A 25,298-nucleotide genomic window follows, 5' to 3' on the forward strand; every position below is an offset into this window, starting at 1 on the left:
CAAGTCTAGCATCTGATAATGGCTATTTCAGAATAACAGGTTATGACAGAGGGATCAGAGAATTATGAGGAAAGACGCTGTTTATGGCCATGAAACAAACTGGCTAATAGGGATCAAATCAGTATATTGACTCTAAAAAGGCACTAGATTCCTAGCCACCAGGAACTCTTAAGATCATGACCAGATGAGAGAAATGCCTCTGGGTGAGGCAAGTTGAACCTCAAAGCTGCTGCTGCCAACAGGCTGTTCACGTGTAGCACTGAAAACTACTGTGACACCAGGAACACCCAACCAAGTTACTTGAGGACTGTGGCTCAAGTGGGTGGTTCGTTAACACTTACTCTGTAGTTTTCTCCATATAAATCATGAATACCTTATTAATGTGTATACAACTCTGGAGTAAGGATAACTTATCAGAACCAAAACCAAAGTAGAACAGGGAGCAAAAGAACCAGAAAAATACCAGAATGAAAAACTAGACAAATGGAAAACAAAGACAAATTTTTCTAGGAAAAAAAAAATTCAATGTAGATGAAACTATCATGCATCACTGGATCATTCTGGACTCTAATGCCAGGTAGAACACTGACTCTGCCACCTATCCATTTCTACCCCTTTTTTCCAGGCTGTGCCAGTTTCTCGAAGTGACCACAGCAGCCAATTCAGGCACATGCCACCTACAAAGCTGTCATTTATTTTATTACTGAAATATTATATTTTAACCGCATAGACACATTTAATGTTTTCCAAACGGCAGGGGTTGTTTGTGTGTGCAGAGACAAAAATATGCATTTTATATGGTTTAGTGGTATTCTATGTAATTGTGTTGAAATCTTATAACTGGGAATATGCAAAATTATATTTTCATATATCAATGTTTTTGCCTTTTAAGGGTGCATAAAAGATTATTTGCAAGGCATGTATGCTTTGCATGATAAATAACTTTCCCCCTAGATATTGTTAATTTTTTCATTACATTTAGAAATTTAAGACCAGGAGCAAACATCTGTCAGACTAATTTTTTGCTTTTTCATAAGTGCAACTTTTTAATAAAAATTTACATCTAGATAAACAATCTTCAGATTTTTGAAACTTTAATAAGATTTTAAAAACATCATGACTTTGAACTGAAAAACATACACGTTTAGCACACAAATATTGTAATATGAGTCAACTCCAACTCCATTTGAAAACATGTGAATCAAATTACAGTTTTAGAAGTTAGTAGTTCACATTTAAGCAAGTTAGCGCCTTGCTGAATTCAGCCTTTGTAAAAAAGAGACTTAGTGCATATTGTAATGGCACAATGTGCTTTTGTACCATTTTGTTGATTTTTTTCACCTTATTAAACAAGATCAAGTTCTTGAAAGTTGGTAGATAACAGCTAACTTCCTATGACATGAAATTACCAATGGTAACAGTTACATTTTGTAACAACACTTTTCTATAGATTTCTTTTCCTATCTTAAAATTTTAAAAGCAATCATTTGTAAGGATTGCATCAACATCAATTTAGCAGAGAAAGATCAAACTTTATTGAAACTGCTTGCATACAAAATATATTGCACTATAACCAAACAAATGTCAACATAAAATCCAATCTGTTGTCGCTAATATGTACAGAGAATATTGCCCAAGAGCAGTTACATTACAAGGTCATTCTACCTTGGTTAATTATCTACAGTATTTTAAACCAAACAGCTTACAGATGATGTGTGCAAGGTACCAATTTCTGTTTTCAAATACTATACATTCCCAGAATAAATAACTAGAAATCAACATTAATGTTTGGCAATACTTTTAAAAGACTTTTTTTTTTTTTAAAGATTCTTGAGATCATGTGCAGTTGGTTGCCATTTTTATATGCTTGTTTGTATGCAAGGAAAAGTAACCGTAAAATGAAAATTCAAAGAAACAAACTCACAAAGTATATCAGAGGCAGAACTTCGGTTTGTACGGCTCTGTACAGATTCAGTGGTACCCCGACCTGGAGTTATTTTTTATGAAAAATATAACATCTCAGAGTGAAGGTCCTTCACATATTTTTCTTTAGTAAATTTCATTAAAAAAAAAAAAAACTCAAACAAAACCAAAACCCGACATGTCAAATCAAAGAAAAAAAAGTTCTATTTGTTAATCAATTTTAGTATGCTTTCCAATTCTGCTTATACATTAGATCTAATATTTCCAAGTTTACAAAACATCTGACCTGCTTCCAATATTTCTTAGACAAAATACCTGTACTTCGCAGGATTATGCACATATGGAAATGACCTTCCTATCTCTCCGAAATAAGCCTAAAATTAAAATATGAAAAAGTTCACAAAACGAGGGGAGGACAAAATTAAAAAGGCTCTAAGTTAAAACTGGTCATCAGGCCAAAGAGCAGGCATATCCTACTAACTTTCGACCAAAAAGATTTGTTCCTAGCTGAAAACATCTTAGCCTCTCTCAAATGAAAAGATAGTTATTTCTTCTCCTGTCTATACAGAAAAATTACACATCCCTCTCAATAACACTATTTGTCAAACTTCAGTGCAACAAAACATAAACAAAAACAAGTCCTATTCTTTATACTGCCTAACCTGATGTTTATGCAAGGAAAAAAATATGGAAAGCATGCATATTCTTCTATAAAGTACTAATGTTTGACAGGGTTTGCTACATCTTTAACATTTAGTGTTTCCCACTCATCTTCCCTGAACTCTGCATCCAAATATAATAATCCTACCTGCCAAGATATAAAAAAGGCACAGATCATACAACTTTTTTTTTTTGCTAATGAAAATGACAAACGTCACGTCACACACATCTCAGGGTCCACTAAAATACTGGAAAAGTGGACCAAAACATAAACTCACACAGGACATGAAATGACATAGTATTTCAATTAGATTGAAAACAGAAGTCTAGTATGATTACCATAAATGCTATTTATTCAGAAAAAACTGAAATGTACCAGTGAGTTATCACCCAATGCAGGAAAATGATCCAAATTAACAAAGAATGTCACTTTTCAGTACTTTAAAAAATAAACCAAACTCAAATCCTGTCCTTAAGTGCTAAGTATACTTAAAAGCGGTGTTTCAAAAATTTCAAGATATCTTTTTGTGCAAATCTGAAAATTGTTGCTTATGGCCAATAACAACAACAAAAAATTCTTAAACAGAATTTGTGTTCATTTCATGCCCTGTGCCATCTTGCCTACTATTTGTCTTTGGCCTAACAAAGTATTCTAATATGGAATAAGAATTACGGAAATGGTATAGGAAATATAACTTCAGGATTATGCAGTTTAGGGTACTCCGTTCACAAGCGGTTGCGGGCCATCCACGCTGTCTGGCTTTTCCTTCTTCTGGTTGCGGTCTTTACCCGTGCGCAGCCGATTACCTTCACTGGAGGTATTCTGTAATGTTTTAGTGTGGACACTCCTTTCATTATTGCAGTCAACTCTGATCTAAAACAAGTCATAGTTGTTATATACAAAGACCATATCCTATTGTAATCTGTAATTGGCCTGACAAGAAATTTAAGCCTGAAGTGTAAATTCCACACGTTAAAAGGGGAAATGCAAGTGAAAATAGAAGTGCAAGAAATTAGGTCAGGTAGGATCTTTATTTGGATTATGATTTTAAAACAATCTTCTTCTTTAACCGGAACACACTGGTGATCTCACTGCATCCAAAGTTAGTTAAAACTCACAAGTCTACTGTGTCTTCTTCTAAGCAGAATAAAACAGTGAGAAACAAATAGTTAAAATGAATTACTGTTACTGATTATAAGATATACCTGGCTATAATACTAGAGTTGAAAAGAATGAGTTACTCTCCAAAGATTATGAAACCCAGGAGAAGAGTGACAAATTAATGTCTTCCTATTATGACTTTATTTTACCAGGATAGTAACTCAACTAATTCCCTTATTAACTAGCCTTCAGTTTATACCTTTATATCATGGGTATGACTACATTTCTATATACTGAGGGCTCCCACTGTCTTATAGTAAAAGAATATGAGCATTGGTTTCTAGTAGCTTGTATTTCAGTAAGGCCAGTCAGATGATCAAAGAACTTGAACTCTGTCTGAATAACAAGAATGGTACAGGGAAATCTGAAGACACTAATGTATGGAGGAACTGGAACCGCAGGACGAGTGTAAAGATGAATGCAATCTAAAAAACGATATTCTGAGATTTATATAGTATTTTCAGTGCCAACACTGAACACTTAAACACTGATAACAGAATTCTAGATGCTGTACATATGAAAGATAATATTGACCAATGGGCCTAAAACAACAACAAATATTGATCTGCTCCAATTACAAATATATCCCAAAATGGTTCACTATAATTTCAAAGTGTGTTTAAGTGTTGGGTCTAGGTGTGTATTTTAAATGCTTTGTTGTCGACGGTTCCATGCTCTGATTTAGATCTAATCTCATACTTACACAGAACACACAACCTTTCTTCCAGTAGTCTGTTTTAATTATAAATATAATTATAAATATGCATCCTTTTAACCGATGGGATCAAATTGTCAAGTTCGTCGAACTGTCAGTTTAAGTAGGGAATTACGAGAAGCGGGTACATACAAATGCCTTACGTCTTTGTAAGGCACATGTAAGTACATATTTAATCCATCTCTTTATCTAGGTCTAAGGTCCTGTCTATGCTGGTCCTGAAGAACCCACCAGTAGTTAACGCCTACTTATAACAGCTATGAATTCTAAATAAAATTCTGTGTGGGAGTTTCTGCTCTTAAAAAGTTATCTGTCACTAATCTTGGGTGCTGGTCCCAAACTAATCTACAGTCAAGGAGGAACCCTAAATAGCTGGATTAAGAATTAAGAATCAATAGAAGAGGAGAAGATGGGTTCTAGAAATGAGACATCGGGGTTCGAATATCAGGCAAAGGACCACATCTTTCTAAATTTCAGTTTACTTACCTATAAAACAGAATAATAAAAGTACTTACCTCAGGGGGCTGCTGTAAGATTAAATTAGATAAAACACACACAAAACACTTAGCAAGGGTGTCTGCACAAGCTCAAAGCTAATTTTAAAATTATTTAACAATGAGTCCAGCCAAGGAGATGACTGAGATGGAAATCTCAGATTGGAGGCTGGCTGTAAACAAGCAGCTGACAGATTCAGCAGGATGTGGCTGAGTATCATCAGCCTTGTGTATCAGATTATTACCCATGAGATAAGCCGCCTTTTCCTTACTTCCCACTTAAAAAGGACACCTATCCCTGCAACTCAGGGGAGGAAGGACCCACAGGGCTTATGCAGATCTCCCTCAGTGCATTCCCAGATATTCTTTTCTTGGGGGATTCAGAGGGACCACCAATGAGATATTGAAGCCATACTGTAGCTCTCAAAGTCTTCACAAATACTTAGATTGAATACTCTCTAGAGAAACCTCTGCATACCTGCACAAAGGACTAAGACTGCCCGCAACTGTAACGTTGAAAGGAAATTATTTCACATGTCAAACTCGCAATCTTTGACCATGTTTAAAAATGAAGTAAAATAAACTCACAAATCTCAAACTACCATAACCCAAAGAATTTAGATGACAAGAGGTACATGAGTTTACCTGGAGGGATCCATCTGCTGTTCTTCCTTTAGCCTCTCTCGGATTACGCGGGCGATTATCTGTTCGGGAGTGATCATCGTTTCCTATAGGACATTTAAAAAGGGTCAACGGTTACTGACTCTAACATGCTTATTGGAAACTATTTATTCCCATATCCTCTGTTTATTTAGACCAACCACAGAATCTAAAATATAATCAACAACCTAGTGATTCCAGGTACATAAAGGAGTAATAATCTAGTCTTTTAGCGAGAAATTAAATATTTCAAAGGCATCACAATTCTGCATCAACTGTGTCACACGTCAATCTGAGCTAACGATCGGATGTTTAGAATCCCCAAAGAAGCTGAACTAGTTATCAATGTTTATTCACATACTGCACATGAACCGTAAGGAAGGCTGTCTTAACATTCCACTAATTACTATGTGAAGGAAAGGCTGAGCCTTTCCTACGGTGACCAGTACAAAATAGAAGAAATGGGGTCTTGGCAACATGCCATTAAAACATCAAGATGTTTCACAGAACTTCGAACAATTGTGACAATCCGCCTTTATTTTTTAGCAAAGGAAACCCTCCGTACCTTTGAAGCCTCCTCCACGTCCTCGTCCTCCCTGTCCTCTTCCTCCGCCTCCGCGCCGCCGCCCGTCTCCTCTGCGCAGAAAGTTCTCCCTCTCTTCCTCTGTTGGAGCTAATGACCAATCACTGAGTTCGTCTCTGTGGTCAGATTCTGTTTCAGAAGCATTTGATGCTTCAGAATTAGTTCCTATCGAGAGTTAAAAGTTATATACCGTTGTCCGACTTAAAAAAAAAAAGTTAGGTTAACAGAAGCTTCCAGAGACGTTTCAGGGGTAATCCAATAATCTTCCCAATTTCCAAGCCCGCCAAAGAGTATTATCACCTTCCATTTTGTAAAACAAATTATCTTAAATTCAAAATGAAGGGTTTTATAATATTTGAGGTAATTTTGGTTTTATGCATTTTTGGTTCTCGTTTTAAAAAAATAAAAGGTATTTTATTAGCCATCTAAGTTCAAACCTGAGTATGCCACATCATTAAACAGCTGTGCTCCTTTAAACATCTGTGCTCTCTGGAGGAAAAGTTGTCTATAGTTAAATGCGGTACCTTGATAAATAAAATCTCTTTTAAAGAGAGTTCTTTTTAACAAGGTTTGGCTAAGGGACAGAGGAGAATGCACACATTTGGTCACCTCTGAGAGGGTGGTAAGAAGGGTCTCTTGTGGGATCAGGGATTGGATATGCCTGCCTGATTGCTTGGTTGGTCCACGGTCTTCCCTCCCATTCCCACTGGAATAATTTATTGTTTACTAAAGGAATTATTTTATGAACTCGTTATGCCTGAAGGGGTGGGTTAATGACATAAGGATGGGAGTAGGGGGCAAAAAGCTCCATAGTGGGGTGGGACTTCGATGGCAAAAATAACAGACTTTTGGGAGAGGGGTTAGGGGTTAGGTCCAAGGTTGGCCTTAGGAGGAGGTGCGTCTCTCCCCGAGGCCAGGACATCAACTCTACTACCTCTCTCTCTTCCTCTGTTGGAGCTAATGACCAATTATAGCTTCACCATTATAGCTTCACTCCTGTGGATCTTGAAGGCTTTTCCATCTTAAAGAGTTCCTTTTTGAAATGCAAATATTTGTGAGATGGATTATACCTTATACCATCATTAGCACGTTACATAGTAGATACACAGTTGAGCAAGAAAGACAGTAGGCGCGGGTGGGTGGAAACAGCGTTCAGTGAAAGGTACTGGGAGAGAAGAAAGAAGCACTGACAGAACAGCTGGGGAGGCAAAGAGAAACTTCGCCTACTTCTTGACTGTGCCTAGGGCTGACTTTGGCCATGCCATTCAAAGTCACCTTATCAGCCACAGGATGCAGACCCCTGATTTACACAGTCCGTCCAGCAAGTATGACCAGCACATGCCTGACAAAAAATGAGCCACAGTACACAAATGAAAAAAGTTTTGGCTATACAGTAATAAAATCAGGAAAGGCCTTAAGAAAGTCATCAACACACAAGGGCTTAAGCAGATTTATCCCCAGTCAGAAAGCGGACAGAACTCACACCGGCCCTGTGACCTCTACGTGTTATTATTATTAGGTTTTTACTCTGTATGTCTCTTGCAACACCATTTGACCCACTGTAGTGAGAAATTGTTATAATGAGGTTCTAATGAATATTAGAGATTAGCAGCTATTAAGTCTAGGAACAGATAAAGTTACTGAGTAAAATGCTTAGTTTGTACCTGAAGTATATCCAGGACCGCGTCTGCCGTGCCCCCTATTTCTGTAAGGTCTACTACCTCGACCCATTCCTTGACCATCATCAGTCACATAGCCTTTTTCCTTATCTGTACGATTTGGTGGTGGTCTAGAACTAGCTCCAATCTGTCGCAACTGCTCATCAATTTGTAATCTCTCCAAACGCAACTGGTCTACTTCCTATTTAAAATATACAAGATAACAGTAAAAATAATTTGACATTTTACTTAATAACACCTTTCTCCTTTTCATCAGATCAAAAGTACACTGGAAATATTTCAATTTCAGTTCTAAATTTACAGTAAACACTGTTACACAGAATTATCAGGAAACCGAATGATCTCCTTAACAAGAAAGTTACTATAGATAACAGATTATGGATGTCCAGAATTAGAGATATAACAAAAATACTCAGCATCGGTAGAATTTAAAGTTGTTTGATTTGGCACTATTATCTGAAGGAATCTGCCAAGGCAGAGATATGCTAGTATTGGGACTTCTTGATGATAGGATATTGAATAAAACAATTCTAAAATGTATAAATGCAGAAAATTGACATTTAAAGTTTAACCAGATAACTCTGAAAATCACACATAGTAAATAATAGGAATTGAAATAGATTTGCCAGTTAATATCTTAATTTACAAAGCATTGACTTTGGGCCCTCTTCTGTTTTCAAAGAACATATAGTACAGTACGTCTTTGGATGTGATTATACAATTATGGAACAGTTATTTTCACTGAAGTTAAAACACTCATATTCCAAGGGGAGAAAACTATTTAATAGCTGACCAAAAAAGTTAGGTCTTACATCAAACCTTGAAAACCTCTTAAAGACTGGAACTCTGCTAGAACAAGTATGACAAATAGTATCAATTCAGTTGATCAAAATATACACCTGGGGTCCACTGACAGACCCTTACACACAGTGCTTTCAGTATGTTGGGTTCTGTCAAATACATATGAAGGTTCTCATTTACAGGCTATAGGGAGCTGGATCCATAACTATAGTAGTACTAGGTATCTCAGTCAAGCAGAGGCCATCAGGACTGTCTACACGATCAGTCACTGGAGAAGCCCCTGAAAAGCTAAGTTCCTAACATTTTGGTTGTGGCAGTTTCTGGAAAAGAAAGGGCAGGTGAGGATCTAGGTGAGTTCTGATCTGTGCTTTGAACTAGACTTTGTTTTACAAAGGACTTGAGCAAAGGAGAGAATGCTGCTGAGTGAGTGGCTTACTCCGAAAGTATAGTTATAGTTCATGGAATGGGTATATCTAGCAAAACAGAATCGTAGTCCAGGTAATCTTGCTGGGGCAAAGCAGTCACCTTTTGGTGAGAGATGCCAGGCCCAATCTAGAGAAGATCTGATGATAGAAAGAATGACAACAGGATAGCTGCTGATAACCAAAAAAAGATATTCAATTGTGAAGAATAAATCAAAAGATCTAAGAAAGAACATCAGTCAAAAGATCAAGGGATTGATACAATGCAACCCTAACACTCCAGGTCTTCATAATTAATTTAAGTGAAGAATATGAAGGAAAACACATATAACAGAGTACACAAAAAACAGACTTTAAAACAAAAACAAATAAGCGAATCAGTGGGGTATCCTACCCAGGCAAGCCTTGCTGGATAAAACTTTCCCACTTTCAGTTATTAACTAACTGCCATAAGAATGAATGACACGTCTAGCTATTGAACTGTTTGGATACAAGAAATTGTTTAATTTCATTTAAGATAGCAGCAAAAAAAATTCTTAAGATAGCATCATAAATAGAGTTGGGCTGTTTTAAAATATTATTTAGTACCAATTACATTATAATTTTGGATATGGGTATAAAGAAGAAATTATAAAAGTGACATGGGTAAGATTCCATTTCATTGACTCACAGAACATTCTGCCCCAAAGAAACCGTAAAATGCATCTAGGCTAGAAAAGTTACTTGCCTAAAGTCACAGAACTAGTTCATGGCAGAAGAGAGACTAGAAGCAAACTGCTAGACTGCCAGTCCTGTGCTCTATTACACTTTGTGGCCTCTGGGTTCCTGCTTTCCAGTTTGCAATCTAGAGGAGGCCTAACTGCTACAAACGCTAACCAAAAATGAGCATTTACAAGAAGACATAAATCCTTTCTATTTTGTAGAACAGAGTATAGAGAAAAATACAAATGGTAAATATTTAAAAAGAAGACTTCATGAAACTCTGGGATTTCCTTGACCAACAACATAAAAGGGACAACAGAAGCAAATGTTAGAGACGCAAAATTTGGCCTGGGAAAAAAACTCACAAAGGCTAGAAAAGATGAAGTGAATGAAAGGCTATGTACAGGATTACCTCAACTGAGTGTAAGGGTTTAACAGAATACTGAAAAATAGAAGAATTTACTGAGTACTAGGATACTAAGTCCGTAACTTTATAATGATGATGAAAATTGACTTGTGTTTTTGGTAGAAATATAATAAGCTAAACAAAATAAGTATTTTCCCTATTACATTTTACAAGTAATTCATTGTAATATACAGAATGAATCTTAACTGCTGAAAGATTACTATGAAGCTTTATATTTTAGTGCAAAAAGGATCAGAAGTTAAAGTTCTTCCTGTTCTCACCTTTAAGTAGTTCAGGTGATAATCCAAAAGAACAGTGGCATTAGCGATGCTGTCCTTTGTTCCCACAAAAACAAATGGTACCATACCCTGAAAAAGAAATGGTAACAATGATCTTATAATATTAATGATGGATTAATCTGAAAAAGTGACTAAATAATGACAGGGTCTGACAAAACAGTAGGTACACAGATGTTTGTTGAAAATATAAATCAATACATAAAAACAAAAGTAGTTGGTATATTTTACACATCTACTATGAATAAGGATAGATCAATAGAGAAACCCCTTAAATGTATCAGGTTATTATGTTTTAAACACTGCTATTAAATGTTGGTAAAGTCACAAATTACATAATCCGAAACAATACAAGCTTTAACATGAGATGCATAAACAAAATGAATACTTTAGAATACTCTAATTCACCTACTACAGGTTTTAGCAAGATCAAATTCTTTAAAAAATCATTTAAAATTAAATACTAGGCTATAAAAGTAAAACAATCAATTGTGCTAACAAAGTCAACAGAGTACAAAAAAACACAAACGGAATTAGGATACATTAAAATGCACCAATTATTCTGTGAGGGAAAAAAAACTTGGCACATCCATGAGCATAAAATTTAGCATTTCAATACATTTAGATAATGTGCTCTGAAAACTGTAATAGGCTGAATGAATCATAAGGAAAGTTTCATCTTCTCTCTATGGTACTGCTTTAACCTAAGGATAGACTTTTGAAAGGGAGTATGCTAAAAATTTATATCTCCAGCCCATCAGTACAAATGAGAAAAAAATCTATTTCTTGTCACAAACCACAGGGAAGTCTAGGCCAGTTTTGCAAATGAATGGCTGGCAATTATGACAAAGTTGAGAGTAGTTCGATATTTTGCAGAAGAAATACACATGGTTACTGATATTCACAAGTAACTAAAGAAAAGCATATGATGGCTTTGATGTGGATCTGTTATAATTTTCTAGGGAAGTTTCTAGGTGTTAGAAGCCTAGAGGCTGTCTCTTTAGCAAGTATGACTCTTTTAAAAAGAGCATTCATTTGATAGGTGTGGCTACTGCTGGGCTGCTTTTGCTTGCTCGCATTCAGTACACAGCATCTTAAACGGATGTGGGGCTGGAACAGGTTTTTTTTCTTTTTCCTTCCACATGAACGTGGCTGTTAATGGGGAACAAAACTGAACAATTAGGAGACACAGCTTGCAGACTGACCTTCATCTGGTAGGCAAGGCACTGCTTCCTAGTAGTTGTGATGAGCGCCTGAAGCATCAGGCGCCAAGGAAAACCCATGGGCTTCGTATGGAATTTTTTTTGCATCGAATAATATATGAACTATGGAGATAATCAGGCCTATGAATCAGATCTTTTTCTCAAAAACATTTCTGATTATTGGGTTTTTCCCCCAACTGACTCTGTTACAAAGCAGTTAACCCCTATTATTATCTAAAATGTCATATTATTAAGTGCTATGCCCTTCCCTCTAGATCACACTCGACCAAAATAAGCTTTGAAACCCTATGTCACAGATTTAGTTTGATCAACTTTGGGACAAATCATTTTAACAAATTTTCTCTTTCAACACGTACTCTGGTGTCACTCTAATTTAAGCACATCGCTAGTGGACCAGAATAGTCAACCAAAATGAAAAACAGTGAGAGCGGAATGGTGGCCTTCTACATGGACACCCAGAGAAAAGTGATCCCCTGTTCTGAGAGGACCGGGTTGTCTAGCAGAGAAGAATCCCCGATCCACTTGAAGTTACGATTCTCTTTATAAAACGGCATGTTTGCTTAGTATCTCTTTTGAGTCATGACATTTTACCCATAAACACTTCTCCCGGGCCACGTGGGGGTCCCTGTGCTCAAGGAACATGATGGAGCTGAGAGCGACAAGTAAACGTCAGTGTTGTGAGTGCTGTGATAGGGTGAGCACACTGGAGCACAGAAGGGGCAAAGGCTCTTGGGCCAGTCAGGGGATGGGACCTGTGGCAAGGACACACGGAAAGCCGCACGCAGAGTTCAAGGGGGCAGGAGGAAGGGCGCTCTAGGCAGACAAAACGCGCACGTCTGTCCAGAAGCAACAGAGGACATGACACTGTTCAGAGAACTTCGGCATGGCTCAAGCCTCTCTAGAGTGCAAGGAGGAGGAATTGTGACAGATGATACTGGACAGGTGACCATGAAAGTAAGGCCTTTGAAACAACAGAAAGGAATCTGAGCTTTTCCCCCAAGGCAATGGATCCACATACCCACAAACACTCCACCAGCCTCCAACCCTGACGATCATTTGTAGTGTTTCTTAACAAGGGGAATAAACATTAAAATATAAAATTAAAATGTATTTTTCAAGGAATGATTTCCTACCTGCCAAGCCTTGAGTTCAGGTTTCTGGGATTCCCCTGCTACAATTGATGAAACCACTAACACCTAAAGCAGTATAAGGAATGCAAGTGATGTCATTAACTATAACAAATGATACACAGAAGCCTGAACGCAGGACTTTCACTGTAGGACTTCTAAACCCATTTCTAAACAGTTAGGTTAGTTCAAATATTGAAAACCATTTTCTAAAATATGGTTTTAAGCAGTAACTAATGCATCTAACAGAAGGTATATTTTGAGCTATTACAACCTGCAAAATTTCAAGATACAGCATGAAAAAATTAAAGTCCACCCTCAAAAGAGAAAATGTGACCATTAAATGTAACCCCGTATTTTATGTTTACACCGTAAGATTTGTCACTGTGAATAATATGAAAAGTAGTATCACTTTGGCTTGTAATATCTCATAAGTTAGCAAACATATTTGAAAAAAAAATACATGAGTAGCCTACAAGTCTAAGCAGAGAATACACCCGAAACACCAACAGTAACATTTGGGTTGAAGAAATTACTTTTAGTGTAATTCAAAGTGACAAACCCATCTTACCCTCTGGACTTTTGTACTGTTAGGTTGAGAAAAATGAGCGCTGTTTTCCTTTATATCTATATGTTTTTTATCCTCCGAGGGAGTAGGTCCAATCCTTGAGTTACTGGGAGGTAGGGAATTTGGTGGCATAATCTCCTTGATAAAAAATACAAAACACAAAAGAGAAAAAGAACCAATTTTAAGACTTTATTTAGCTCCATTATCATATCGATGATCACATTTTAAGACTATAAATTACTATAAAGTTTTGGTAAACAAAGTTATGAAATGCAAAAATCAAGCAGTGAAAATACCAAAGAACCTTTCAAAAAAGAAGGGTAGACAATAAGTGAAAATTATGGCAATTTGGGGGGATTTTATTTTGAATAGTACCATTGTCCAGAAGACCACACCCTCACCTCCCCCACCCCACATAAATACTTTACAAGTCACTACCAAAAAGTAGATATTCATGAAGATAAAAGTGAGGGTTATAAATTTTAAAGACTGGAAAGAGATGTTATATGCAGATAAAAATTTAAAGCACACAAACACATGCATACAAACTAAAAAAACGAAAGGACGAAAGCCAGAAAACTCAAGCAGCGTCCCAATTTTGTCTGTCACTACTAACATTAGGTCAGATCTGAAAAGTGCTTTACATTTTTTTTTTACGTTTACAACTATCCATTTTAAAGACTGAGAAATAAGACTTAAAGGGGTTAAGGTGATTATTCTCTAAAGTCACAGCATGAGAGAAGAGACAGAAGCCATTATCTGCAACTATAACTGACATACCTGGTAATCAGAATTTTAAAATCTATATTATTTGCACAATACAGAGGCCTCTAAATTAATATTTCAACTAAAATAAACAATTTTTACTTTTATTAGATAAACCAGAAATATGTGCACTATAACATACCTCCTCTTGTGGAACATTTTTCTCGTTTTCAGCCTCAATTCTCACCCTCACAACTCCTGACTTGTCCACAATCTCTTGAATCAGTTTTCCATTTTTTCCTATAACTTTACCTAAGTTAAGAAATGAATAATTCACGTTGTTTTATGAACACATACCTCAAGCCAGTAAGCACACCCCACTGTAAACTATTGCATTATTTTATATAAAATTTCAAAACCAAGACAGAGACTCTTCAAAAAGACTGTTAAACTGGCTTTTCATGTTATTAGATCAACACTGTTTAAAACTCCTTTGGTAAGTAAGGTATTAGAGCTGATTAATACTCATAAACTTATTGGATAATTTTGAATTGTTAAGGCAGTTCAAAAAAGACTCTTATTTTGCTCAAAAGTGCACTTTAAACTTGCTAGTCCAGTGGTGCGTACCACTCTTTCTGTAAAGTTCCATAAAAGAAATTAAGGAAAAGAATAGATAATAGAAAACTCATTTGCTTATTTATTGGACAATTTCAATTCTATCCATACCTCATTTAAATCTGTTCCTTCGCCCATGGTAAATACAGCCACGCACCACTTAACAACGGGGATGAGTTCTGGGAAGTGTGTAGCGAGGCGATTTTGTCATTGTGCGAATATTAGTGTACTTACACAAGCCTAGACGGTCTAGCCTACAACATACCTAGGCTACATGATATGACCCTATTGTTCCTAGGCTATAAGCCTGTACATCATGTCACTGTACAAACCAATGAGAGTAAGTCAAGCACGAGGGAAAATGAAGCTATGAGGCTGCTGCTGTACACAGCATACTGTTTTATAGCGAACTCTTTTTTAATAAGTAGAAAGAGTACATCCTAGGAAAAAAAGTAAAAAGTATAGTATAGTAAATACGTCAACCAGTAACCATCATTTATTATCAAGTATTACATACTGTACATAATTGTGTGTGCTATATTTTTATGATTGGCTGTGCAGTAGGTGTGTTTACACCAGCATCACAACATGTGAGCAAGGTACTGCGCTGTGATGTTATGATGGCTATGACGTCAGTAGGCTGCAGGAATTTTTCAGCTCTGTTATAATCTTATGCAATCACCTTCATATATGCAGTCTGTTGTTGACTAAAATGTCATTATGCAAGGCATGGCTGTATTTTTAGAATTTTATATGGCATGTTTATAATAAAAGATACTCTAAGTTTTCAAGTGGCTTAAAACAGCTTTACATCCATCTAAAAGAAAAGCACATTCTTCAAGACAATGTGTTAACAGAATATTACTCCAGTGCATTCCTCACCAATTATATCAGTATATTAAAATGTGAAGGGATAAGTCACAGAGTAAAAGATTAAGAAATCACACTTTAAAATAACTCGAAACCACTTGCTTATTGGATTTTGTCAATCAATGTCATCCCAATAATTTTTAATAAAAAAAACTATAAATATAAACTGTAACTGTGAAATTGAGAAAGAGGCATTCCTGTATACTATCGATGTAATTAAAAACTGATTTAAAAAAACAATGAAAAAGTTCAAAACCAGTTTAAGTATTATTCAACAACATCCATTAAAACTCCAAAGACTTCCAATACCAGTAATGAACAGGTGCTCAATTCTTCCTCTAAGATTCAGTCATTTAATTAACCGGGAAATGACAGCTTTCAGAGTCTTCATCATGCATTAATGTAAAGTGAGACATTACAAATATAAGAACTACTGATTCTAGGAATCTACATTTTATTAGTGCACCACTATGGAAAACAGTGTGGAGAGTCCTCAAAAAATTAACAATAGAACTACTTTATAACCCAGCAATCCAAGTTCTGGGTATTTACCCAAAGAAATCCAAAACACTGGATTTGAAAAGATATATGCACCATTATTTACAAAAGCTAAGATATAGGAGAAACCTAAGTGTCTATCAAAAGATGAATGGATAAAGAACATATGCTATATATGTATATAGAACAGAGTATTAGTCACTAAAAAGAATGAAATCTGGCCATTGGATACAACATAAAGGAACCTAGAGGGTATTATGCTATGTGAAATAAGTCAGACAAAGACAAATACCATATGATTTCACTTATATGTGGAATCAAAAAAAAAAAACAAATGAATATAAAAACAGAAACAGACCCATAGATACAGAGACAAAGCTGATGGTTGCCAAAGGGGAGTGGGGTGGGAAAGATGCGTGGAAGAAAAAAATTACCATTGATGTTGCTGAAAGCCCCAGAGACATTTGCAGTTACTTATAGCTTTGAAACTTAAAAGATTTAAGTAACCTACTTGTAGATCTTCAACTCTGAGATAATTAGGAATGCTATAATTTTATATCAATCTATTCCAAATTATAAAGCCCCCAAATGTCACTCATTTTGAAAAAAAGAATATTTAATTTGAATATATGTAAAACATACAATGAAGAGGCTGTGCAAATTTTCTTTCCAGGCACTAGCAGGTTTGAATCAGCAAAGCAGTACCTTTCGCACACCTTCTGAAATGTAATGTTTGAGTATCACATTTACCAAATATTTTCTGTACACTTTAGCAACGGACCATATTTCAAAGACTAAGCTTTGATTAAATGGCCCCTGGAGTGAGTTGAAATGAAATTCTGTTGGTATAAATTATTTGCCCAGCTTTTGTTTTTGTGTTGTGTGTGTCAAGAGCAATTTCTGACTCACCTACTAAGTTCCTAGGAACTTGGATGACATCTTCGGCAAATTCAAGAAAGCTTCTAGCCTTTTTCACTGCATCCTGGTCCTAATAAAAAAGGGAAGAAGATTTAAGACAAAAAATGAGCCATCTGAAATGCTGGGTTTTATTTAAAAAAAAAAAGATTTAGTCAAATATTTACCTCTCCGTAAATATGAAATGTGCAAGTATCTTCATCTAGATCGATAGCAGTGACCCCAGGTACTTTTCTAGCTTGCTGAATATTAGCACCATGAGTACCAATAGCTAGACCCATCAGGTCTTCTCGTACGATAAATTGTTCATGAAACCGTGAGGCAAGCTGCCTTGAACTCTGAAGAGAAATGCATGTCTGATTAATATGCTTTATCAACTATTGAGAAAACTGTATTTAGGTCAGCCATGTAAATTATCTTGACCCTGTATATCAGGGGCCTATAAATTAAGTTTCAGTTGGAAACTAACAGGTTTCAGAAAATATCTCCCACAGCATAAGTTGTTTTTAGATTGATGAAGGTCTATGCAATTTGATATATTTTAATAGGAAAGAGCCTGTTGATAATTTTCCAAGGCAACTTTTGAAAAACCTGTTTGCAAGGCTGCCTTAGTTAACCAACGACATCGGCAATGTAGTGATTAAGAAGCAGACCAAATGTTCCCAAATAAAAACCAGCTCACGGGGTCTGACAGACTCAATATTTTTCAACTAAAAGGAAATTTAAATGCTATCTCTACAGAATTGTATTCACTTTATTTTTATTAAAGGATATCAGTGTGTGTGTGTGTGTGTGTGTGTGTGTGTGTGTGTGTATAAATAAATATAAATAAATCATCTTTTTTTTCTGGAAAGTGTCATTTATATAACTTATCACTAGATACTGTGGTCTAGACATCCCTTTGATGTTAAAATGACATCCTCCCACCCCTCCAAGCCGAGGAAAGGAATAATAAAAATCATCGGTACAGTAATTAAACTGAATGATTACAGAATGTCAAAGATTTACAACTTATCTTACATATGCGCCTGCAACCTAAAATGAGACCAGAGTCTGTAAGACCTTGTGATCTGTATCCACAAGTATGATGGATCCTTTCAAATATTCAGTGATGGGTGAACTAAGTTAAACTGACACCCAAAACTTGTGGATAGTCACTCTCTTTAAATAGTGTTATCACAATTTAATATTTAGTTCTAGCATGCCATTAATGAAATCCAAAAATATTAGTGATTCATGTTGAAAAATGGAAATTTCTTATCTGAGTATGTGGAGCTCTTTAATATTAGTAGTGAGTAAAGACAGGCATGCATACTAGTTTCTAGCTATTCAACATACCAGATAATTTGAATGAATGAGTGTAATTACTGTAAACAATTTAAAAGTATAATACTCTTTTTGTAGATTAGAGTAAGAAAATGTATCAAATATTCCTAGGACTTTTCAAGAAGCGATGTTTTTTGAGTCCTGATTCATTCACCTGGTTCATTCTTTTCACTGATAATTCACTGATAAATGATAAAGCAAAGGCATGACAACAGATCATTTAAGAATTAGATGTTTGAGAAGAGGCATATGAGTATATTCCCATAATACTCACAGTGAAAGTAAGGAGGCCGTTCTGGCCTAAAAGTTATGAGAGAATCACTAAGGAAACCATAAACTCGTGAACACAGGGACATCAAGAAACAATGAGAATAAAAACCAATTCAACGGACCTCCATGGCCATAAGGAAAACAAAGCAGCAAAAGGAGATAGCGATGTCTCTTCTGCTAAGAGTTCAGCATTCATACATCAAGTTGGAAGGCGGCCAGTTTCACAAGGTTTTACAGCAATACAGCCCTGACTACCTTTTCTCTTGAAATGCAGTTTGGAATTCCTTTTTTTCTTTACTATTTCAATTGCATTGTGTTTTCTCTTGAATGAAATGAATAATGATGAGGAACTCTGGAATCTGATAGTACTACTATACTTCAGTTGGCACATTAATCTCAAATCCGTTTAGTTTCTATGGTAATGGATGAAGTACTAGATAGTTATCAATGAAAACAAATGTATGGTGATGAAAATTATTGGAGGATTAATAAAAGTAGATAAAATGCACCTTAAGAGACGAAATAGTAAGTTAGGGAAATAGCCTCTGGCAGGAATCTGAAGACAGGAGTTTTAAAGAGTGACAACCAATTAGAATGAAGTTCTATATCCTTTTAAACAGAGATAAACATACATAATGAAAGGAATATGATTAGATACTTAAATACTCTCTAGTACTTTAATGATAATATGTTATATGGAAGAAGCATTGCCTCATTTTATTAGCAGCTTTGACAAACCTCTAGTAAGAGTGAGTTGACCAGCAGTTCCTTAATTATACATAACTGCTGCTTAATTCTAAGGCCTCAGGCACAAAAACTTTAGCATGATTATGCTTTGTACAACTTAATTTTTTAAAATGTAGAATACGAGGAATTGCTAGGAAACGGTAAATAAAGAATAACTTGTCCATAGTCATGTATTGTTAACAAGCAGTTATAGTTTCTGGACAGCTTGATAAGCAGCACTAGGGAAAGCCACATACCTCTAGCTGCTTACTGGCTTCTTCATTTCTCAGTATCAGGGACAGCTTAGTGCGCAGACTCCGAAAGTGCATGTCAATCAGCATGTGTGCTCGCTTTGAGGTGACTTCATTGATAGACTAAAAGGTATAAATTAACACCATTATTATCAAAGCAAATGCCCCAAATGAAATACACCAAAACAGACAACTCAAGAACACTCACCAAAATGACAAGCTGGTAATTTTCTGGATCGTAAGTTACAGAAAAGGCGCCAACTGCCTTTTTAAAGTCCTTATGTGCCGATTCTTTGGCACACCTAGAAATAAATATCCATTGTGAAGTTAAGATGAATGATTACCAACTACTGGCATAAATATATGCAGAGAGATTTGCACTTAGAATCGTGGATTTATATTAAACTTGATTTATGCAAAGCATGCTATACCCATTTAAAAGTTTAGTTCCTTTGCTGTACATCTCTGAAATACTCAGCCCAACAAGCAACTGAAATTATAGAGAAAGGAAAAAAAAAGTTATGCTCTTAAGGGATTACGGATGGTCTTGGATCACCAAAGGTGACATATGTGGCGGCGGGAGGGTGGGGTGGGGTATGCTCCTCTGTAGGTTTCCCCATTTCAGTGATGTATAAGTCAGTAATTTTCTTGAGTCAACTGTTGAAAGCTTTTGGGGATAGCTACAGGGTACCTGGCTTTGTTTTGTTTCTTTTCTAAAGAAAAACTGCTGACCAATTTAAGGGAGAGAAGGAAATATAAATGAATCAGGAGGTACAAAAATGTATGTGCCTAGGCAATCTCTACAATCAAAAAGGATTCCTATGTATTTTGAATTGTAAGTTAATGTTTATCTAAAGTGCAACATGTCCAAATCAAACATACCACATCTCAATGAAATCTTTAAAAAGGAAGCCTGTATCTAAAAAGTCTTCAAGCATTACCCCTGATCAAGGTCTGCAAGACAGAGATGACCTTTTGAAGCTTCTTTTGTTCTACTTAGTATACTTATCTGAAAATACTGGCTAAAATGGAAGAAACCTCGAGTAAACTTCATGGTCTACAATTTGATTTGTGACTTATGACAAAAACCTGTATTGTTTATTTTAGTTTATTTTAGAAAACAAATGTGTATTAGCTATGTATCTAGCCAAGTAAATTTAAACAAGTGTAGTGCGGGCTTAAGTTTATAACTGGAAAAGCTAAATATATTTTTTCTTCACTACTTTTGCAAACCATTCTCACTGAATTTAAAAACTCATTTCTATTATTTTAAAATTTATGTTCCTTTAAACTGCATATCATCTGTAAGTTCTCGGCATTTCTTGCATACCAACTTACATTTGTCGTAAATCTTCTGGCACGTCCAGTTTGATTTTATGGAAAGTATCTTTTGTGGCAGGTTTGTTGGGATTAACTGACCGTAGACGTTCAATTGTGACGATTTCATTGTAGGTAGCATCACAAGCTGCATATTCTATCACGTAAAACTGAGAAAAATAAACCAAAGTCATCCCTGGTCAAAGTGTTTAAAGTAAGAGCAATAAACTATACCTATTCAGTTATTTTTAAATTCTCTAGAGGGAAAAAAACTGTATTTGATCAACTATTACTGAAACACATGAACATACTGAACACGTAGAGAAAATCTTTTAATGAAATGTCTTAAGTTAGCTATCACTTTAAAATAGAAATGCAGATTGAAATGTAGTAGCTGGGTTTAGAAAAGAGAAATAAAAAAAATTTAAAAATGCATTTTCTTACCTCACCCTTTATCATCCTCACTTTTGCTAACCACCAACAGCAAGGTTCTTTCTCATTGGCTCTGGAATAAACCTACATAAAAATTACAACAGAACATTTCACGATTAATATCATTCAGAAATCTACAGATTATCAGACGTTGAGGAATTTTTCTTAAAATGACCCTAGGTGTCTTTCAAACCCATATGTTGTGTCCTTGAATCAGATTGTACCCTACAGCGAGACACAGAAACATAATTAGAAACTACCTGATTACCCGGGAGAGCCCTGTAAAAAGTGTTTTCCTATTTCTCTCTTCTACTTCAGAAATAAATAGTACTCTGAACATGAATGCTCAAGAAAAGCTGACTGTGCATAAACCTTGGCATACTTTTCTTGGGTACTCGGAGAGCTAAAAAAATGTACCTAACGACACAGAAACAAACTTCTTTTCGTTTTATTCTAATTGGCAAATGACTGAACTACTGCTTGGCTACGTGGCCACTTAAATGGGTAGTCATTGATCACTCAGCCAACTAAGAATACCACTCCAGCATTATGTCTCCAGAGACTAGGGGGACACATCATTGGTTACTCTCTGGTCCTCTGTCCCCTCTCCACTAAAATGTACAGCTCCACACTGGCAAACCTCTGGACACCACCTTCCTGCTCTCATACACTGTGGATCAGTTCTTCTAAACAATTTCTCTCGAGACCACTTCAAAGTTGACTTACGATGTACAGCATGGAACCTTTTATGAAGACACTAGCAGATCCAGGTTAATAAGAAAATAACACAGGTATACACATATCCCTTTTACAACTGAAATTACTGGTTATATAATACAGTGACTAAATATAACTAGATACCACCTGCCTTTCACACTTGCCCCAATAACTTCCTATTAACTCTGCTATAAGCAGAGAAATAACCTGGTAATTATTATCTATTACAATTAGGCCATCATGGTAACAGGATCTTATTGGTCCCCACCTGTCATGTGACTAATTTGGGGAAAAAGTTCTCATTATACCCATCACGATTATGAGTATTCCTAACACATACAGACCAAAAGACCTGCTGTCCTTCCTCCCTTTTATAACCTAAGTTAACGGTTATACAATACAATGACACAATACAACTTCAATTAATCTACCTTTCCCTCCCACCACCATCAGTCCCTTTAAACTCGCAATAGCCACAGCAATAAGCCTAGTTTTGTACTACTGCTAGGCCATACTGTGAGGTCACCCTAGGATCAGCATCTCATTGGTCCACATGTGTCATGTGACACAATTGAAAATAAAAGTCCCTTTTAAGCATTCAAAAAACTTATTAGGAACATTCATGATACAAACAGACAGACCAAAAGACTTGGTGTTCAGCCGCCTTTTTATAAATCACGTTAACAGTTATCCAATACAGTGACTCAATATGACTTCATTTAACCTACCTTAACAACCTACCACTGCCAGTCCCTTTCAACTCACTATCACCACAGCAATAAGCTTAGTTATATACTACTGTGAGGTCACCAAAGGATCAGCATCTCATTGGTCCACTCCTGACATGTGACACAACTGAAAATAATAGTCTCCTTTAAACATTCAAGATGTATTAGGAACATTCCTCATTCGGACAGCACAAAAAACCTGAGTCCAGCCTTCTTTTTATACTCCAAGATAACAGTTATAGAATTCAGTGACTCAATACAACTTCATTTAATGTATCTTAACCACCTACCACTGCCAGTCCCTTTCAACTATGCTCTAGCCACAGCAGTAAGCTCGGCCATTTACTACTGCTAGGAAATACTGTGAGGTCACCCTAGGATCAGAATCTCATTGGTCCACACATATCATGTGACACCATTCAAAATAAAAGTCCCCTTTAAGCATTCAAAAACCTATTAGGAACATTCATGATATAGACAGACCAAAAGATTTGGTGTCCTGCCTCCTTTTAATAACCCAACTTAACGGTTATACAATACAGTGATTCAATGCAACTTCATTTAACCTACATTAACAACCTGCCACCATCAGTCCCTTTCTCAGTAGTGTACTATTGCTAGGCAATACTGTGAGGTCACCCTAGGATCAGCATCTCATTGGTCCACACGTGTCATGTGACACAATTGAACATAAAAGTCCCCTTTAATCATTCAAGACCTATTAGAAACATTCCTGATACAGACAGACCAAATCCTGGCCACCTGCCTCCTTTTTTAACCCGAGGTAACGGTTATACAATACAGTGACTCAATAGAACTTCATTTAACCTATAATGCCCTATTATCACCACCATCAGTCCCTTTCAACAGGCTATAACCACAGCAATAAGCTCAGTTATGCACTACTGCAAAGCAATACTGTGACGTAACCCTAGGATCAGCATCTAATTGGTCCACACGTGTCATGTGACACCATTGAAAATAAAAATCCACTTAATCATGCAAAGCCTATTAGGACATTACTCATGCAGACCAACAGACCTGGCATCCTGTCTCCTTTTTAAACCCAACTTAATGGTTATAAAATACAGTGACTCAATACAACTTCATTTAACCTACCTTAACCACCTACCACCCTCAGTCCCTTTCAACTCTGCTCTAGCCACAGCAATAACCTCAATTATGGACTACTGCTAGGCAATACTATGAGGTCACCCTAGGATCAGTATCTCATTGGTCCATACGTATCATGTGACACAATTGAAGATAAAAGTCCCCTTTAAGCATTGAAAACCTACTAGGAACATTCCTGATACACACAGAAAAAAAAAACCTGAGTCTGGCCTTTTTTTATAAACAATATAAATAGTTATAAAACACAGTGACTCAATGCACCTTTATATAACCTATCTTAACCACCTACCACCAACAGTCCCTTTAAATTATGCCCTAGCCACAGCACTAAGCTCCATTATGTACTACATACATTGCTAGGTATGCACTGTGAGGTACACCAGGGATCAGCATCTCATTGGTCCACACCTTTGGGTCATGTAATACAATTAGAAAAGTTAAAAAGTCTTTAAGCGCTTTTGAAAAAACCTATTAGGAACATTCATGATATAGACAGACTAAAGATTTGGTGTCCTGCCTCCTTTTTATAACCCAACGTAACAGTTATACAATACAGTGACTCAATGCAACTTCATTTAACCTACCTTAACAACCTACCACCATCAGTCCCTTCAACCCTGCCCTAGCCACAGCAGTAAGCTCAGTTGTGTACTATTGCTAGGCAATACTGTGAGGTCACCCTATGATCAGCATCTCATTGGTGCACACGTGTCATGTGACACAATTGAAAATAAAAGTCCCCTTATTCAAGACCTATTAGAAACATTCCTGATAGAGACAGACCAAAAGACGTGGTATCCTGCCTCCTTTTTATGAATTAAGTCAATGGTAACACAATACAGTGACTCAATACAACTTCATTCAACCTACTTTAACCACCTACAACCATCAGTCCCTTTCAACTCTGCCCTAGCCACAGCGGTAAGCTCAGTTATGGACTACTGCTAGGCGATATTGTGAGGTCACCCTAGGATCAGCATCTCTTTGGTCCACACATATCATGTGACACAACTGAAAACAAAAGTCCCCGTTAATCATTCAAAACCCTATTAGGAACATTCCTGATACAGACAGACAAAAAAACCTGAGTCTTGCCTTCTTTTCATAAACAATATTAACAGTTATACAATACAGTGACTCAATGAAACCTCATATAATCTACCTTAACCACCTACCACCATCAGTCCCTTCAATTCTGCCCTAGCCACAGCAGTAAGCTCAGTTATGTACTACTGCTAGGCAATACTGTGAGGTCAGCCTAGGATCAGCATCTGTCATGTGACACAATTGAAAATAAAAGTTCCCTTTGATCATTCAAGACCTATTAGGACATTCCTGATACAGACAGACCAAAAACCCCAAGTCTGCCTTCC

The 25,298-nt window shown here is 36.3% G+C and overlaps 1 protein-coding gene across 17 annotated transcripts; it reads right to left on the reverse strand.

Annotated features, from left to right (window-relative positions):
- Positions 1 to 1,077: 1,077 nt before the first annotated feature.
- On the reverse strand, positions 1,078 to 21,503 carry FMR1 (fragile X messenger ribonucleoprotein 1). 17 transcript variants are annotated; one of them, XR_005654473.1, is made up of 16 exons: positions 21,359 to 21,503; positions 20,936 to 21,084; positions 19,806 to 19,899; positions 19,604 to 19,720; positions 17,192 to 17,362; positions 17,019 to 17,097; positions 14,329 to 14,438; positions 13,425 to 13,559; positions 12,860 to 12,922; positions 11,709 to 11,828; positions 10,489 to 10,575; positions 7,862 to 8,057; positions 7,132 to 7,154; positions 6,180 to 6,362; positions 5,600 to 5,682; positions 1,078 to 3,457 (listed from the first exon to the last, which is right to left on the reverse strand). XR_005654473.1 is itself a non-coding variant. In XM_039870575.1 (15 exons), exons 1-15 carry the CDS (start codon positions 21,371 to 21,373, stop codon positions 3,296 to 3,298), a joined length of 1,689 nt encoding a protein of 562 aa, XP_039726509.1. In that variant the 5' UTR covers positions 21,374 to 21,503; the 3' UTR covers positions 1,078 to 3,295. The 17 variants fall into 17 exon arrangements, 16 of the variants coding, with proteins under 16 accessions (XP_039726509.1, XP_039726507.1, XP_039726508.1 ...); XM_039870575.1 differs by lacking the exon at positions 7,132 to 7,154 and having other exon boundaries at positions 6,180 to 6,287; XM_039870573.1 differs by lacking the exon at positions 7,132 to 7,154 and having other exon boundaries at positions 6,180 to 6,326.
- Between the last annotated feature and the right edge of the window lie 3,795 nt (positions 21,504 to 25,298).

Source organism: Pteropus medius, unplaced genomic scaffold (assembly GCF_902729225.1).
Source record: "Pteropus medius unplaced genomic scaffold, Ma_sr-lr_union100, whole genome shotgun sequence".
Classification (NCBI taxonomy): domain Eukaryota; kingdom Metazoa; phylum Chordata; class Mammalia; order Chiroptera; family Pteropodidae; genus Pteropus; species Pteropus medius.